The 15,458-nt window shown below is 56.6% G+C and overlaps 1 protein-coding gene across 1 annotated transcript; it reads left to right on the forward strand.

Moving 5' to 3' along the window:
• The first annotated feature begins 6,859 nt into the window (after positions 1-6,859).
• On the forward strand, positions 6,860-15,458 carry LOC309400373 (arf-GAP domain and FG repeat-containing protein 2-like). Its single transcript, XM_081968808.1, has 12 exons — positions 6,860-7,176; positions 9,433-9,526; positions 9,962-10,077; positions 10,919-11,009; positions 11,427-11,553; positions 11,897-12,022; positions 12,410-12,512; positions 12,635-12,699; positions 12,811-12,903; positions 13,635-13,763; positions 13,847-13,932; positions 14,029-15,458. Exons 1-12 carry the CDS (start codon positions 6,875-6,877, stop codon positions 14,098-14,100), a joined length of 1,404 nt encoding a protein of 467 aa, XP_081824934.1. The 5' UTR covers positions 6,860-6,874; the 3' UTR covers positions 14,101-15,458.

Consider the following 15,458-nt stretch of genomic DNA (forward strand, 5'->3'; position numbering starts at 1 on the left):
AATTTAACAAATTAACAATTTTTCCATCATAGTTCTGTTTTCATTATCCAACTGAATTGATTCTCTTTCCATTTTTTCATCTTAAAGTTATTTTCTTCTCAGTATCTAAACAATATCACCAATTTCCCTTTAAGCTTAAACCAGATTATCCTTTCCTCTTTCATTTATTAACCTATTTTGCTATAAACAACATACATCCTCAATTTGTTTTAACATAGCAAACATTTAGCTTAACAATTCTATTATTCTTTCCCCCTATTTCCCCCTTAAACTTAGTTTCTTCTTAATATATAAACAATACCACCAATTTCCCTTTCAAGATTGAACCAACTTATATTTTCTTCTTTCATTCTGTTAGTTTATTTTTATAAGTAATATACACCATCAATTTCAATTTTTACCGCCTTAAAGCAAGGCAGTTGGGGGATTCTGGGAGTTGAAGTCCACAAGTCTTAAAGTTCCCAAGTTTGGACACCCCTGGTATATACCCTTGGGGTCCCTCTCCCCACCCCTTACCCAATAAGAGTGTAACACCTTCCATGGAGTGATATTAGCACAGGCCGGTGTTAAGGTGGGAGCTGCTGTGGACTGAGCTGGTGGAGTGTCAGATTTTTTCCCCTTCTCTTCAGTCATCTGTTCCTACCAAGAAGGTAAAAGGGATACATTCAGGCTTGCAATGCAACTCCCCCCCACACCGAAAAAGGGATTAAGGGGGACAAGAGAAAAACAAAGGACATATGGGGGGGGGGGCATCTTCCACCACCTGTTTATATGGGTCTTGTCCCTGGCCAAGAAAGACCTTGTGGATTTCCCGCTGCCGCTAAATGGAATGTAGCTGGTGTGCCTGGATGCCATGCCACGTGGTCCACGTGGCCCAGACGGAGGGGGGGCAGCCGGTGACCCTTGGACTCCTTGCAAGTTTGCCCCCTGAAGCCATCAGTTCAGCCAACCTGGGAGGCAGAGAGGGAGAGAGCTAGAAGGAGGGGAGGAAGTCTGCAGCAGTTCTCCATCCTCCAGGTCAAGGTTGTCCCAAAGGTACTTTTTTCAAGGAGGCAACTGGACTTTCTGGTTTTTCTTTGAAGGCGTTTCGCTTCTCATCCCAGAAGCTTCTTCAGCTCTGACTGGATGGAGGGGAAGGGAAGGATTGATGCTCCTTGCAGACAGCTGGTCATTTGCATCCTTTGAGAGGGTCCCTGAGGCCACCTGGAGCTTTACCTGTGTCCTCAGGGTCACCTGAGTGGTGCAAATGGTTCCTGTAGTCTGCAATTTTCCCTCTCTGGAAATCTATTCCTTCTCTCACGCAATTCCAAGGGTCTTCATCCCAAATTGCGTAGCTAAAGTCTGTAGAAGGAGAGGAAAAAGTGGGCATCTGAAGTGGCCTGGCCATTTTGGGTGCCACGCGGCCCCCCCATCTCTGCAGATTACCCCAAGGAAAAGTCCTCCTGCCTCTCCATGGTTGAGGAGGCCCAGGGGGGCTTGGAGAAGGTCCGGGGGAGGCTGGGGGGGAACTTGCTAGCCACGTGGGCCGATGCACCATGGAAGTTGAAGGACCTGGGACTGCGCAGGGGGTGGCTGACCCTGCCAAGGCTTTCCTGCTCCCGATCCCAGCGCATCCTTTCTCCTCTCAGACGCATTTGTGGTGCTTGCAAAAATATGTAGATATATATTTTTACTACACACCAGAGGGCAAAACACCACAAACAAAAGCTGTGTGGCTTGGTGAGCCAAGCGGCACCAGGCTGGCTGCGAAAGCTGCACATGGAAGGGACACCTGGTGGATTCCGCCTTCCAGGATCTTGGGCGGCCGGGGGTGGGGGTGGGGAGAGGGAGAAGCATTGGGGGCATTTTGCAAATCTGAAATTGCAGATGGGAGGAGCGTTGTGTGTGTGTGTGTGTGTCCCTCTCTCTTAGTCTCTTATTTCGCTCTTATTCATCTCTCTCTTATGTCTCTCTTCTCCCCCGTTCTCTAGTGTCCTCTATGGGAGAGGGGGGGGGGGGATGCTGGAAAACGCTGACACTCCCCACAAAAGAAGGGAGGCGCCCTCTGAGCTGTTCCCCCCCCCCCGTGCTGTTGAGCAGGGCCCATATGGGAAAAGAAATTGGGGAGGGGGGAATGGTTTGTGGTCCAGGAAAGACCTTTGAGCAGATCTGCCTCCCCCCCCCACTTCTCTTGGCATGGGTGAACACGAACGGGGGGGGGCGGGAATGACTCCTCTGGTGCCAGTCTTAACAGCCCCCCCCAGGACCCCATCTGTGGGGAAATGATGGCAGAATGGCTCCCTTTGTGCCAGGCTTTGAAGAGCCAGCAGCAGACGGGTTCTGTGCCACTCGCTGGCACCTAAGGACGCCTTGCCCTACCCAGCCCCTCCTCCTCCTCCTCCTCCTGTTCTCTGCCAGACAGACCCCGTCCGACTCCTTTCTCAAGCCTTGCGGGCTCCGTCCAGCTGGCATCTGTTTCAGCAGGCTCCTGTCCTAGAGGTCTCACCCGCCCACCCCAGGCTGCCAGGTCCCACGCCCCCCACTGGATGCCGGTGCTTCAGCTGGGAATATGCCAATGGGCATCAACTTCCTCGGCTGGGAGGGAACAGCCTTCCCCCCCTGCCAGCTGTCTTGCTCACCCTTCTGGAATTCTGGGAGCTGAAGTCCACCGGTCTTAAAGGGTCCATAATCCTCCTCCAGAGTTTGCTGCTTTTGGGTGGGTGGCCAGATTACGGCCCTTGGGTTATGTTTGCTCCAGAAGGCACCTAACCCAACACCTGACTGGCAGGGCAAAGTTTATAACCCATCAGGAAGGAGATTTCTGTGGCATCAACCTCTCTGTTGCCCCTGCCTGACAGCTGACCTTGGCAAGCTTGAGGGGTCTTGTGCAACACATACTAACAAAAGAAAAGAGTTGGAAGGGACCTTGGAGATCTTCTAGTCCAGCCTCCTGCTCAAGCATGAAATCCTGTACCGTTTTCAGCAAATTGCGTTCCAAACTCTTCTTAAAAGCCTCCAATGAGGGAGCAGCACCCGTACCTTCTGGTGGCAAGCTGTTCCATTGGTCAATTGTCCTCACTGTCAGGAAATTTCTCCTTAGTTTTAGAATATATTCCCTCCATATATTACTTCTTGTCCTGTCTTCGGGTGCTTTGAAGAATGGGTGGACTCCCCTCTTCTTTGCGGTAGAGCCCCTCAAATATTGGAAGAATGCTATCGTGTCACCCCTGCCTGGTCCTTCTTTTCATTAAACTGAATAGACTCAATCTCTACAACCGTTCTTCATTAGTCTCCAGCCCCCTAATCCTCTTTGTTGCTCTTCTCTGCACTTTTTCTAGAGTCTCCACATCTTTTTTCACATCATGGCGACCAAAACTGAATTCAGTATTCCAGGTGTGGCCTTAGCAAAGCATTATAAAGTGGTACCTCCGATGGCCATGATGTCCAAGATGGGGACCCAAAGGTGCTTTTTCAACTGGACTCTTGTTTTTTTTTTCTTTGAAGACATTTCGCTTCTCATCCAAGAAAAAATCCAGATCCCAGCAACCTTTTCCGCTTCATTTTGAGATGCAGACAAGAAAAGACTCATCCCCAACAGTCTGGGCCTGCCTTCAACGGGGAAGGGAGCCAGGGCAGAAAAAAGCACAGCTCCACAACGCAGCTCCTTTCAGCAGCTCCAGGAAGGCTCCACGCCCCCTCTGCACCCCTCAGGTGGCCCTGAGACACAGATGAACTTCCCAAGTGGCCTCAAGGACCTTCTGAACAGAGGCCAACGACCAGCTGCATTCCGCAAGGAATATAAATCAATACAATACAATACAATGGCAGAGTTGGAAGGGACCTTGGAGGTCTTCTAGTCCAACCCCCTGCCCAGGCAGGAAACCCTATACCGTTCCAGACAAATGGCTATCCAACATCTTCTTAAAGACTTCCAGTGTTGGGGCTTTCACAACTTCTGGAGGCAACTTCTGTTCCACTGATTAATTGTTCTGTCAGGAAATTTCTCCTCAGTTCTAAGTTGCTTCTCTCCTGGATTAGTTTCCACCCATTGCTTCTTGTTCTACCCTCAGGTGCCTTGGAGAATAGTTTGACTCCCTCTTCTTTGGGGCAGCCCCTGAGATATTGGAACACTGCTATCATGTCTCCCCTAGTCCTTCTTTTCCTTAAATCCTTCCATTCCCTGCCATCCAGCCAGAGCTGAAGAAGCTTCTTGGATGAGAAGCAAAATGTCTTCAAAAGAAAAAGAAAAACAAGAAAGTCCTCTTGAAAAAAAACACTTTGAGGCAACCATGACCTGGAGGACGGAGAATCTCCAGAGACACCAAGACGAAGCCCTTCAAATGAGACATGCAGGTAGCGAGCTTCTTCCCACCGCCTGCCTTCCGTGCAGCTCCGATGTGCATTGATGACTCCGCTCTGCAAGACCGTCTGCTCTGGCACTCAAGAAACGCTCTGAAAATCGGCATTATGAACGCAACCACACTTGTGTGTTTTACTTTCTCCTGAGCTCCTGTTCATGATCCCGTCTTTCGACCTGGCTCTAGTACCTGTCACTTAGCAGCGTCCGAGGTCTCAGGCCAGGAGTCCCCAAACTTGAGCATCTTTTAAGATTTGTGGCCTTCAACTCCCAGAATTCCGCAGCCAGAATTGCGTTCTGGGAATAGACAAGGGATGCTGCATTCGGGTGTTTATTTTGTCACAAGAGGTTAACAAAACTCAAACTCCAAAACATAAAAGGGGGTTGGGGGTGGGTGGGGAGGGAACGAGGTTTTGTTTTTTGTTTTCCCAGGAAGAATCAAACTGGACTGGAGAACATCCCAAAAGGGTTTTGGGGGCACCGGACTCCGAGGAGGCATCGTGCCTATCGCATAGATGGGGAAGATTTACGAAAAGCTGGTGCATAAATTAACGAAGAAGCAACCAATCTGGGAAAGGCGAAGGTTCCAACGCCCTGCTCAGGAGACGCCAGCACGACCAGGCGCAGCCAGGGTGGCCGGACACCTCCTCCTCCTCCTCCTCCTCCTCCTCTTCCTCCTCCCTCACTCGCACTCCGGCTGTGAATTCCTACCCGTGTTTGGGGGCTGCAAGGTTTATTTACAGCACGGGTGTGAATCGTCAGCCCGTCACTGCCGCCTCCGTCTCCTGGGTCGACAAAACCCTGCAAACGTGGCTCCTGCATTGGAAGGAACTAGGGAAGCACCTCGGATGATTTCAGACTGCCAACGGTTCCAAGACCCGTCTCCCAAAGCCAAAATCCTTCCGGTAGCCCAGGGCACAACGGGTGCCTGCCCAAATATTAGCTCTGCGTCACGAGGCGTTTTGGCACAACAGTGCAAAGGGTTGTTAGTTCATCCAGAATAACCCAGCTGGAAGGGAGCCTTCTCAAACAGGAGTTCCTCTCCCATTTCAGAGAAACGGCCGTCCATTTTCTCTTCTTAAAAGCCTCCCGTCATGGACCACCCACAGTCCTCCCACTGTCTCTCTCCGGAAATTCCTCCTGAGTTCTAGGTTGCTTCTCTCCTTGGTTAGTTTCCATCCGTTGCTTCTTGCCCTGCCTTCAGGGGCTTTGGGGAACGGGTGGAGCCCCCCTTCTCTGCGGCAGCCCCTCAGATATCGGAAGGCTGCTCTTGTGTACCGTCCTGTGCAGTCTTTCCGATGCCGTCTTGCTTGTTGTGCTAGAGCGAGAAACTTTATTTTGCTCAAAGCACAACTGATGATGAAAGAAAGCACAGAAAAGACTCCCCTAAGGAGAACTACGAGAAGCTATTTGTGGGCAAAGCAAAATGGGCTTTGAGAGACAAACATTTATGTCGATTGAAACTGCAAGTAGGAATGCCCCAGAAATTTAAATACATAAAAGTTTAAATAAAAGAAGGGTAATCGACTGGTGGCAAATATCTCTGTGTAACTGCCAATAGGAACATCCGTTTCTGATGATTTCAATGTTTTTACGCTGTACGCTGCCAGTCACTTCAAAACAAGATGGGTGGCAAATAAGTTTAGTTAATTATTAATTCTAGAAGATGATAAGAGGCAGTCTGTGTGAGTTAGCAGTCTGTTCCCTTGCAAAATGAGCGCATTTATTCATTTCTTTAGCTGCCCATCTCAGTCAAGCAACTCTTGGCAGTGAACAATCCAAAACAATTATAATACAAATTATATATGTATATGTATGGTAGGTGAGTTAAATATGCTGTGGTTAGATGTCAAATCCAGCAAGGTCCTCCAGGCCTTGTGGAAGGCCAGTCGGGTCGGGGGTCCTCTCCAATCCTGAGGGCCGAATGCCCCAGAGGGGCTGTGCCAAAGAAGGTGCCCCTCAGCCGACCTGCCTTGGCACGCCCACCACTGCTCTCTAGGAGGAGGCCTAATCCCTTCTGGACCTTGAAGCTGAGGAAAAGCCCCCCTCCCCCTTGGGGAAAGCTTCCTGGGCATCTGTTGGGGGTCTTTGGGGGTCTTTGGGGGTGACATGCCGGGTGCACGAGGCATCCCAGAGTTTTTCAATGTGTTTGACAAAAGCCCCTCCCCCCCCCGCTGCTCAACCTTGGCAAGTTGAACCCTCAACCAGGGGAATTCTGGGAGTTGAAGTCCAACCCCCTCCTAAACTTCCTTCCTGCCTCTATTCTGTTTGGCAAAGTCAGCCTAGCCAAGGATTAGGGAGAGAGGGAGAGACTAGATCCCTGTTCCAAGCAGATCCCCGATGCACGGATCCCTGCCTCGGGGAGACAGCCGGTCACGCGCCTGCAAGGGGATCTTGCCTCTTCGCCAGCGGTGCGCATGCGCCTGAAGGGCACGTGGCCGAGCACGCCGACCGCCTCTGCGCAGGCGCGTTCAGGCCCCGCCCTCCGTTCAGACCGTTAGGCTAACGGTGCGCGCGAGGGGGCTCTGCGAGGCGAGCATGCGCCGCCAGAGGTGGGCGGTGCCCGGCGCATGCGCGGAGGCGGCGTCCGGGGGCAGCCGGGGGCTCAGGTGCGCCCGGATGGCGGCGGCGGCGGGCGGCGGCGGCGGGGGCTCCGCGTCCGGGTCCAGGAAGCCGGGCTCCCCGCGGGACTCGGAGTCGGAGGTGTGGTCCCGGCGCGTGCGGGAGCTGGTGAGCGCGGAGCCGGCCAGCCGCCTGTGCTTCGAGTGCGGGCAGCGCGGCGTCACCTACGTGGACATCACCATCGGCAGCTTCGTCTGCACCGCCTGCTCGGGCGCCCTGTGAGTCCCCCCCCTCGCCCCCTCCCTCCCTCCCTCCCTCCCTCGGCTGGGGGTCCTTGACGGTGGGAGGGGGGCAGGGGGGAGGGGCAATCGCTGATCTCTTCCCCCCCTTTGAGTCTGCGGGTGGGGGAGACCCCTCCCTCCCCTCCCCTCCCCTGGGCGGCTTTCCTGGGGGAAGGGGAAGCCTGCCCCGCTCGCCCTCGAGGGAGGGAGGGGCAGCACACCTGGCACCTGCCGAGTGCAAGCGTTACCTGCTTTTCTACCAGGAAGAGCAGAGTTTCTTCAAGGTTGGACACTTGCAGAGGGGTGGACTACAACTCCCAGGATGCTGGCTGGGGAATTCTGGGCTTTGAAGTCCACTCCTCTTGCAAACGGCCAAGGTTGAGAAACCCCGGCCTCCCCCCCCCTCCCGCCCCCCTTCAAGATCAGCCCCACAAGGGATCAGGGGCACGAGATCTACATCCGTCCACCTCCCTGGGGAATTCTGGGAGCTGAAGTCCACCCGTCAGACGGGGAAAGACTGACTCCAAAGGAAACGGGCTGCTTGCTGCCGCTGCCCTCCCACCCGTCTAATTCTCCCGCCCTGCTGGTCGCCCTTGGTGCCTCCGGGTGATGCCAGCTCTTCCAATGCAGGGAGCTGCAGTGCTGCCTTTTGCTCCCTGGCCCTGCAGCCTGTTGCAACCCTCAGTGGCCGATCCTGGCTCGGATAGGAATTCAAACAGAGGCTCTGGGGAGGGACGGGAGGGGGGTTCTTGCCCTGGCACTCCCTTAACTCAGTCTTGGCAGATGGAAACGCAGCGATTGGAGCGATTGGACGTAATTTGGGCTCGTGCTGTGGGTAGATGGCGGATAATAAAATGCAACAGGAGCTCGCAAAGCACAAGCAAGACCTAAAAAGACCATTCACACAACACCTTTGACCCGTTTGTGGAAAAACAAGGGTTGGGGAGGTGGAAGGTTGCGTTGTCTGCTCACAACACACACGCAGCTTCTGAAGGGGGGCCTTGATAGCTGGGAGAGACACCATGAAAAGAAGCCGCTTGAGGTGGGAGGCAGAGGAGGCGAAGGGGGTGTCGAGCGTCCAGGAAGGTTTCTGGGTCGAAAATGGGCTGCAGGCTGCCTCGTCCCTGCCCTACGGCGCGAAGCCTGTGGAGGCCTGGTTTGCAGGGAGACCCCCTGACCTCCCAGGGCATCTCAAGGGCACAGATGGGGAAGGCTCAGCCGTGGGAGCTGGGAGCCCTGGGGGTGTGCATGAATTTGGGGCAAGTGGGGCCTGTATTTCCTTCTCCTTCACGGAGACCAGCTGCAGCAGGGGGGCTCCAGTCTCGGCAACCTTGAGACTTGTGGACTTCAACTCCCGGAATTCCCCAGCCGGCTGTGGATGTTCCTATTTGTGGGAACGCAGGGACTTAGGAGCCAGAGCCGCCCCTGGTCCGAAGCCAAGTTGAGCTGGGTGCCCCCACTCCCCGAGTCCCTCCTTTGAAGGCCGGTCCGAGAGCCGAACTGTCGGTCCTTGTAATCATTAACCGCCAGGGGCAGCTCAGAAGAGGGGAAACATGGCCCCTGCTGAGCCAGGAAGAGCCCGCGGGCAGGAAGTCTGCGCTGCCTGGCTCCCTTCTGCCAAGACCCGGATCTTTGGGGGGAGGGGGGTCCTGGCCACGTGGTTAGCTGTCCTCAGTCCCACTCACCGGGCCAAAGAATCGCCCCTTAGCTCAGCCCTGCCTCCTACGGAGCATCCCTCTCCGGCCAGGAGTGGCAGGATAGCGGTCTTCCAATATTTGAGGGGCAGCCAGAAAGAATAGAGGGGACCCACCTGTCCTGCAGGAGGCCCCAAAGGCAACTGGCTTTGGTTTTTCCTTGAAGACGCTTTGCTTCTTGTTCGGGAAGCTGCTTCGGTTCAGAACTGAAGCCCTGCTGCCTTTGGGAAAAGCACCCGGGATCCACCTGTTCCTCAAGGCCCCAGAAGGCAGGACGAGGAGCAGAGTGGGTGGGAAGTAACCAAGGAGAGAACTAAGGAGACATTTCCTGCCAGCCAGGACAATTAGCCAGTGGGACTGCTTGCCACCAGAAGTTGTGGGTGCTCCATCACTGGAGGCTTTTAAGAAGGGACTGGACAACCGTTTGTCCGGAAGGGTTTAGGGTCTCCTGCTAAAGCAGGGGGTTGGACTAGAAGACCTCCAAGGTCCCTCCCAGCTCCGTTATTCTCTTCCCTGTCCATTGCTGTAACTTGTGAATTCTTTTCTCTCCCCCATGCAGCCGTGGCCTGAATCCCCCTCACCGGGTGAAGTCCATCTCCATGACCACCTTCACGGAGGGCGAGGTCCAGTTCCTCCAGTCCCGTGGAAACGAAGTAAGGGGGAGGGGGTCTCGGCCGCTGTACCTTTGGCGAGAATTTCTGTGGGCCTACAAGCTCTGGGCGGCATAGAAGCTGATGAAGTCATTCCAGCCCCCAGGCCTGTCAAGCTGGGTGTGGAGGCAGATCTGCCTTTTAAAAAGCAGGCTTGCCAAACAAACCCCGAGGGAGGGAGGGAGGGAGGGGCTCCTGCTTCTCCGTCGGTCGGTCGGTCCCACCCTTTTATTCAACGAATTTGCTTCCTAAAAAATCTGATTTGGAGTCCCAGAGGAGCCTTTTTCGAACTCGACTCTCTTATCTAAGAAAGACTGGCTGCTTTGTGGGGGGGGAAACGCACCTGTGCCCCCCCCCCCCCCCGTGACTGGATGGCTGAGCATCTGCACAGGCACCGTGACGGGTTGCTCTCTCCTCTCGTTCGGATCCCCTCCCCAGGCCTGCCGGAAGATCTGGTTGGGGTCGTTCGACTCGCGGTCGTCTCTGCTGCTGGATTCTCAGGACCCTCAGAAAGTGAAGGAGTTTCTGCAGGAGAAATACGAGAAGAAGCGATGGTGAGAAGGGTGGGTGGGAGGAGAGAGGCTGGGCTCCGCTTGGGGAATCCCAGGTCCTGATTGGGATTGGCAGCTGCCCCCTCCCTCCCTCCCTCCCTCCCTCCCTCCCTCCCGTGCAACAAGAGCCAAGTCAGTTCAGGCCCCCCGTTGCAGGCTTCCCTTCGGCTGCCTTCCGTAAAGCCATCCGTAAAAACAAGCCCTTCCCTCCCTTCTTTTCATCCCAGGGGCAACAGAGCTACCCCTGGGATGAAAAGTGGAATAGCCTGTATGTATCCGAATCTACAGTCTAAATGTTGGAGACCTGACTGTGTTGGTGCCACCTACTACCATATTTGGTGGACTTGTAAAAAGGTTAAAGCATTTTGGATAAAAATATGGTGGGTTATTCAAAATATGCTGAAAAAGAGGATAAAGTTCACACCCCAGTTGTTTTTGTTAGGCATAGTTTCAGACTGTGCTGTCATAGAAACTAATCTGATCTTGAACCTAACGACGGCAGCAAGATTGTTGGAAGAAGGAAGAGTTGCCCACTATCCAAGAATGGACGTTAAAAGTAGTAAACTTAGCAGAGATGGCCAAAATCTCAGCGTATCTGAAGGACCACTCAGATGAGAAGTACAAGCTGACTGGAGAAGATGGATTGACTATATTCAAAACAAATACTGGACTAAAAAATTTCAGTTAGCTTATGAATGAAGGCGTAAGGAATGCTACCGTTTATTCAAAGCTAGCTTACTAAAGGGGGACGTAAAGCACAAGAATAGTAACGTGTTAAAAGGAGGGGGAGAATCAAGGCAGCCCCCCCCCAAGGCTCACCTGTCTCTCCTGGTTCTCCTCGCAGGTACCTGTCTCCTGACCAAGCCAAAAGCCTAGCGGCTCCAAGTGCCCAGGCCTCCCCTGCAGAAGCCAAGACGGGCGCCAAGGCCCCCCAGGTCAGAGCTCCTGGCTGGGGAGGGCGGGGGCCTCCGCTGGGCCCTCCCCCCCAGGCACACGGCATGCAGGCTCCTCTGGGGGCCCACTTCAACCAGGGGCTCCTGCCCACTTGGGCCCAGGGAAGCTGGCAGGGGATTGAAAGGGAGGCTCCCCCGTGGCCCTTTGGGGAGAGAGGGTGGCACCCTTTGAGCCCTTGTGGGAGGGCAATAATTAAAAGGCCCCTCCCCTCCGACCTCTGCTCCTGGATTCAGCTCCTCCACAGCCTATGCCCCCCCCCCCCCATAGACCCTGACTCTGCCTCATCCCCAGTGGGAGGCCACTGGCTTTATGCAGTCCGGAGGGTGGGGCAGCTACTCTCGGGGGGGTGGGGGTGGGGGTGGGGGCTTTCTGCTTCCCAGGGACCCCTTTCTTTGCAGGTGTCGGAGAAAGCGCCCGCACCGGCTGCCCAGCCCGCCAAGAAGGCCAGCACAGACCTCCTGGCAGACATAGGGGGGGACCCCTTTGCAGCCCCCCCACCCAGGCCGTCCTTCTCTGCCTTCGGAGGTGAGTCCCTCTGGCGGGGGCTGCAGGGGCTCTCCTAGCGTGAGTGGGGGTCTCCCTACTGAGCCTTCCTCTCTTTTGAGGGCTGACGGGGCTATTGGGGAGGAAGACCTGGGGCTCTCAGTAGGGAGAGGATCTGTCTGGGGCTGGGGGGCCAGCAGGGAAGTCAGGAAGGATGGCAGCAGGGACCAGGTGAAGTGGCATGAAATGGCATCCGATTCACACAAACCCCAGGCAGCCTCTTTGCTTGGAGACAGTGGACCCCATCATGCCTTGGGGGGGGGGGAATCTGTAGCCCTTGAGGTTGACTAAGGCTCTCTGCCCCCCACCCCATTTGTGCCCTCAGGCTCAGTAGCAGCTCATCCTGCTTTCCCCAGCTTCGATGCCTTTGGGGGAGGCCCAGCAGGGTCGACTTTTGGGGACCCCTTGGCCTCCAGCCAGAGCCCTTTCCAGAGTCACCCCATCACTGCAGGTAACCTCACCCCCCCCCCCCCAACTCAGGCCCTGGGAGAGACCTTCCGATGGGGTGATCCTGGATGCTTCCGGTGGGATTCCGACTTGTCGGGATCTCTGCCTTCCTGGGAGCCTCATCAGAGGGGAGGGGGTAGGTTAACTGGGGGGGGGGGGAGAGGGAGGAGAAGCATTCTAGCCCCCCTTGGGTTGCAGGGGGCACCTGGGCTTGCCCGCTGTGGAGGAGAGAAGGGTGGGGGGGGCTGCTTGGGAAGTGTTTGTGCTGAAAGGAAGAATGGGCCGGTGGGGGTGGGGTGGGGGGGCGTCTCCCATCCAGAGGGCTATGGGGATCTTTGGGGCCGTCCAGCCAGCGAGGGACCCCTTGACCACTGTCCTCCTTTCCCTGCAGGTGTTGCCCACGTGGGACCCTTCCCCGCCTCCCCTGCCAGCCAGCCCGGGGTGGGCATCCCAAACCTGGGCGGAGCCTTCCGCATGGGAGCGGTGCCAAGCAGGTAGCTTCTCTCCCGCTGGAGCCAATGCTGTCCCCGCCCTCGGCTGCCCCCAACAAGGCCACAGGGGGCCTGTCCGTGGGGGGCAGCCTTGCCTTGAGCTGAACGGCCCTTTCCTTTGGCAGCGTCTTCGGACCCCTCAGCCAGCCCCCCACCCTGCCCCCCTCCAGCCCCGCTGCGGTCTTTGGGGGTAAGTAGGTGGCTCCTTGGTGGGGGGGCGGGGGGGGCACGGGCATCCTCAGGGGCTCAAGGGGGATTCCCTCCCTCCCTCCCTCTCCCTCTCTCTCTCTCTCCCGCTCAGTGCCCACCTGCACCAACCCCTTCGCCAGCCCAGTGGTCACCCAGCCCACGCTCCCGTCCACCAACCCCTTCCAGACCAACGGCTTCAGCCAAGGTAAGCCTTCCATGCCTCTCACAGGGGCTGCCCACGCCCCCCTGGGGACCCCCTGGCGCCCCTTGCTGGAGGAGCAGCCCAGGGTGTAACCCCAGAGCCCCCCCGTCTGTTGTGCCCCACTGGGGCCTCCTGGAGGAAGTGAGAGAAGCCAGAACCCCCCCTCCCCCCTCCTCTCCAGGGGCTTGTGGGGGGGGGTTCCTCGTGGGGAACCCGGGTTCCCTCCCTCCCTCCCTCCGGACTCTCAGGCTGAGCTTCCAGAGTGTTAAGAGGGTTGGGCCATTTGGAAGCTCCCCAGGTGGAGCCCCCTTCTCCAGGGGTCAGCTTGTGGGGTGCACACGTGCTTTGCCAGACTCCCTCAAGGCAGCTGAGAGGTTGCTGTTGCTGTGGGGGGACCCACCAGGGGAGGCAAAAGGGGTCCCTGGTTGAGACCCTCGGAAGAGGGCAGAGAATAATAATATCCCCCAAGGCCCCTGAGGGCGGCAGGACAGGAAACAATAGATGGGAACTAAGCAAGGAGAGAAGCAGCCTGGAATTGAGGAGGAACTTCCTGACAGTCAGGACAGTTAACCAGTGGAACCGCTTGCCACCAGAGGCTGTGGGGGCTCCTTCCCTGAAGGATTTTGATGAGATGTCTGAAATTGTATGGGGTTCCCTGGCTGAGCAGGTGGGTGGACTAGAAGACCTCCAAGGTCCCTTCCAACCATCCCTCACTCTGGACCCTCTTCCGGCAGGCACCTTCATGGTTGGGTCCCCCGGCAGCTTCTCGGCCTCCCCCCTCTCCAGCACGTTCGCTTCCCCTCTGCCCCAGGAGCCGCTCTTCTTCCCCACCCAGGGAGTGGTGGGTCAACCGCACAACGGGGGTAAGAGAGGGAGTTGGGCCCCCGGTGGGCAAAAGGGCTACGGGCCGCTTCCCCCCCCCCCTGACCCCCCTCCTTGCCTTCAGGGTCAGCCTTCGGGGGGTTTCCTGCAGCCCGAGACGGAGCGAGGCCCCTTGGACTCCCTGCCGGATACTCCACCAACCCTTTTGTGGTAAGGGGGACCGGCCCTTGAGGAAGGGGGGCTTCTGGGGAGGGTCTGAGGGTTCAGCCGGGAGGGTCCCTCACCCTCTCCCTCTCTCTCCCGCAGAACCCGATGGCCGCAGCACCTTCGCCTCCCTTCGCCCAGGCAAAGCACCCCCCCACCAACCCCTTCTCCTAGCACCCTTCAGCCTACAGGGCGGGCGGAGACCCTCGGGCGGGGAGGGGTGAGGGGGGCTCCCACCTGCATAGCCCAGCAGGGACTCCGTCCCCATGAACAGGGGTCACAAGGGCAACAGGAGCCTGAGCAGAGGGAGGGGGCAGCCGAGGCCAAAGACCCCTTGGGAAGGGCCAGAGGGGGTCCCACTGGAATCAGCCCCTCCCCCCCAGCACAGAGCTTGCAGAAGGACCCCTGAGAAGGGTCTGCAGCAGCCCCTCCCCCACCGGAGGGTTCCCAGCAGGCCTTGCGATTTATACCGTGGGGGGGGGGGCAGTGTTGGTGCCACTTCTCGCCTCTTTGGCCTGTCCCGTTCCCTCCCCTCCCCTCCCCCCATGCCCACCAGGCAGCCTCTGGTTAGCAGGGGGAGGAGGCCAGAGACCCCCTCAGCTGCCCCTCCTTGCTCTCCCCGCCTTCTTGCACTAAACCTGGGGGGGTGTTTTCAGTCAGGGATGCTTCAGTTAGTGAGCCTCAGTGAGGGGGGGGCTTTGTGTCCCAAAAGAGAAAGAAGGGGGAAGCGCACCCCCTCCCACAAATTTCCTTTTCCAAGGGGAGGGTCTCCTGTCACGTGCCATATGGTTTGGAGCCTTTTGAGAGGTTCCCCCCCCCCCCCGTTTCCTTCTGCCTGGATGTCCTCCCTCACCTGCCCCATGGGAGACCAACTCTTTGGGGGGGGGGCTCTCCCTCACAAAATGCTGCCCTCCAAAGTCTTCCACCCCCGACCCCCCTCCCTTGTCAATCAGTGCCTGCTGAGTCTCATCCACAAGTGACAACACTTCTGCTTTCGGAAGCCCTCCCCCCCCCCCCCCGTCCTGCTCTTATCTTGGGGGGGGGGGGTTGGAAAATCTGACTGGGCTGAATTTAAGCTCCCCCTTCTGACCCCCTGACCCCCGAATTGAGGGCAGAGAACCTGCACTCCCTTCCGACCCCCCGACCCCCATTGGCAGCAAAGCCAGCGCCTGGGTGGGGGTCTCCGGATGGCCAGGGGGCTGTGGGGGGGTGTCGTGGGTCCCTCTTTTGCACCTTGTTCCTTCTTTGCAGCACCTCATTTCAGGGCTCTCCTGGGGGGGGGGTCTGCTTACCGTGCTCAGTTTTTCTTTTTTGAACCCCGCCCCTGCCCCCCCAGTCCTTCCCCTCGCTCCCCCCCCCAAAGAAGACTGGAGTTTATATTTTGGAAAAAATATGGACCTACGTTTTTAAAAGCTTGTATCTATCTATGCTCACCAAATCTATCTATCTATATATAGAGAGAGAGGACACAAGACGTGTTGCACTCAAAATGTCTATAAAATAATCTATACGAGGAGAAAAAGTGGATTTAA

The sequence above is a fragment of the Natrix helvetica genome (assembly GCF_964273705.1).
Source record: "Natrix helvetica genome assembly, chromosome: W".
In the NCBI taxonomy this organism is placed as follows: domain Eukaryota; kingdom Metazoa; phylum Chordata; class Lepidosauria; order Squamata; family Natricidae; genus Natrix; species Natrix helvetica.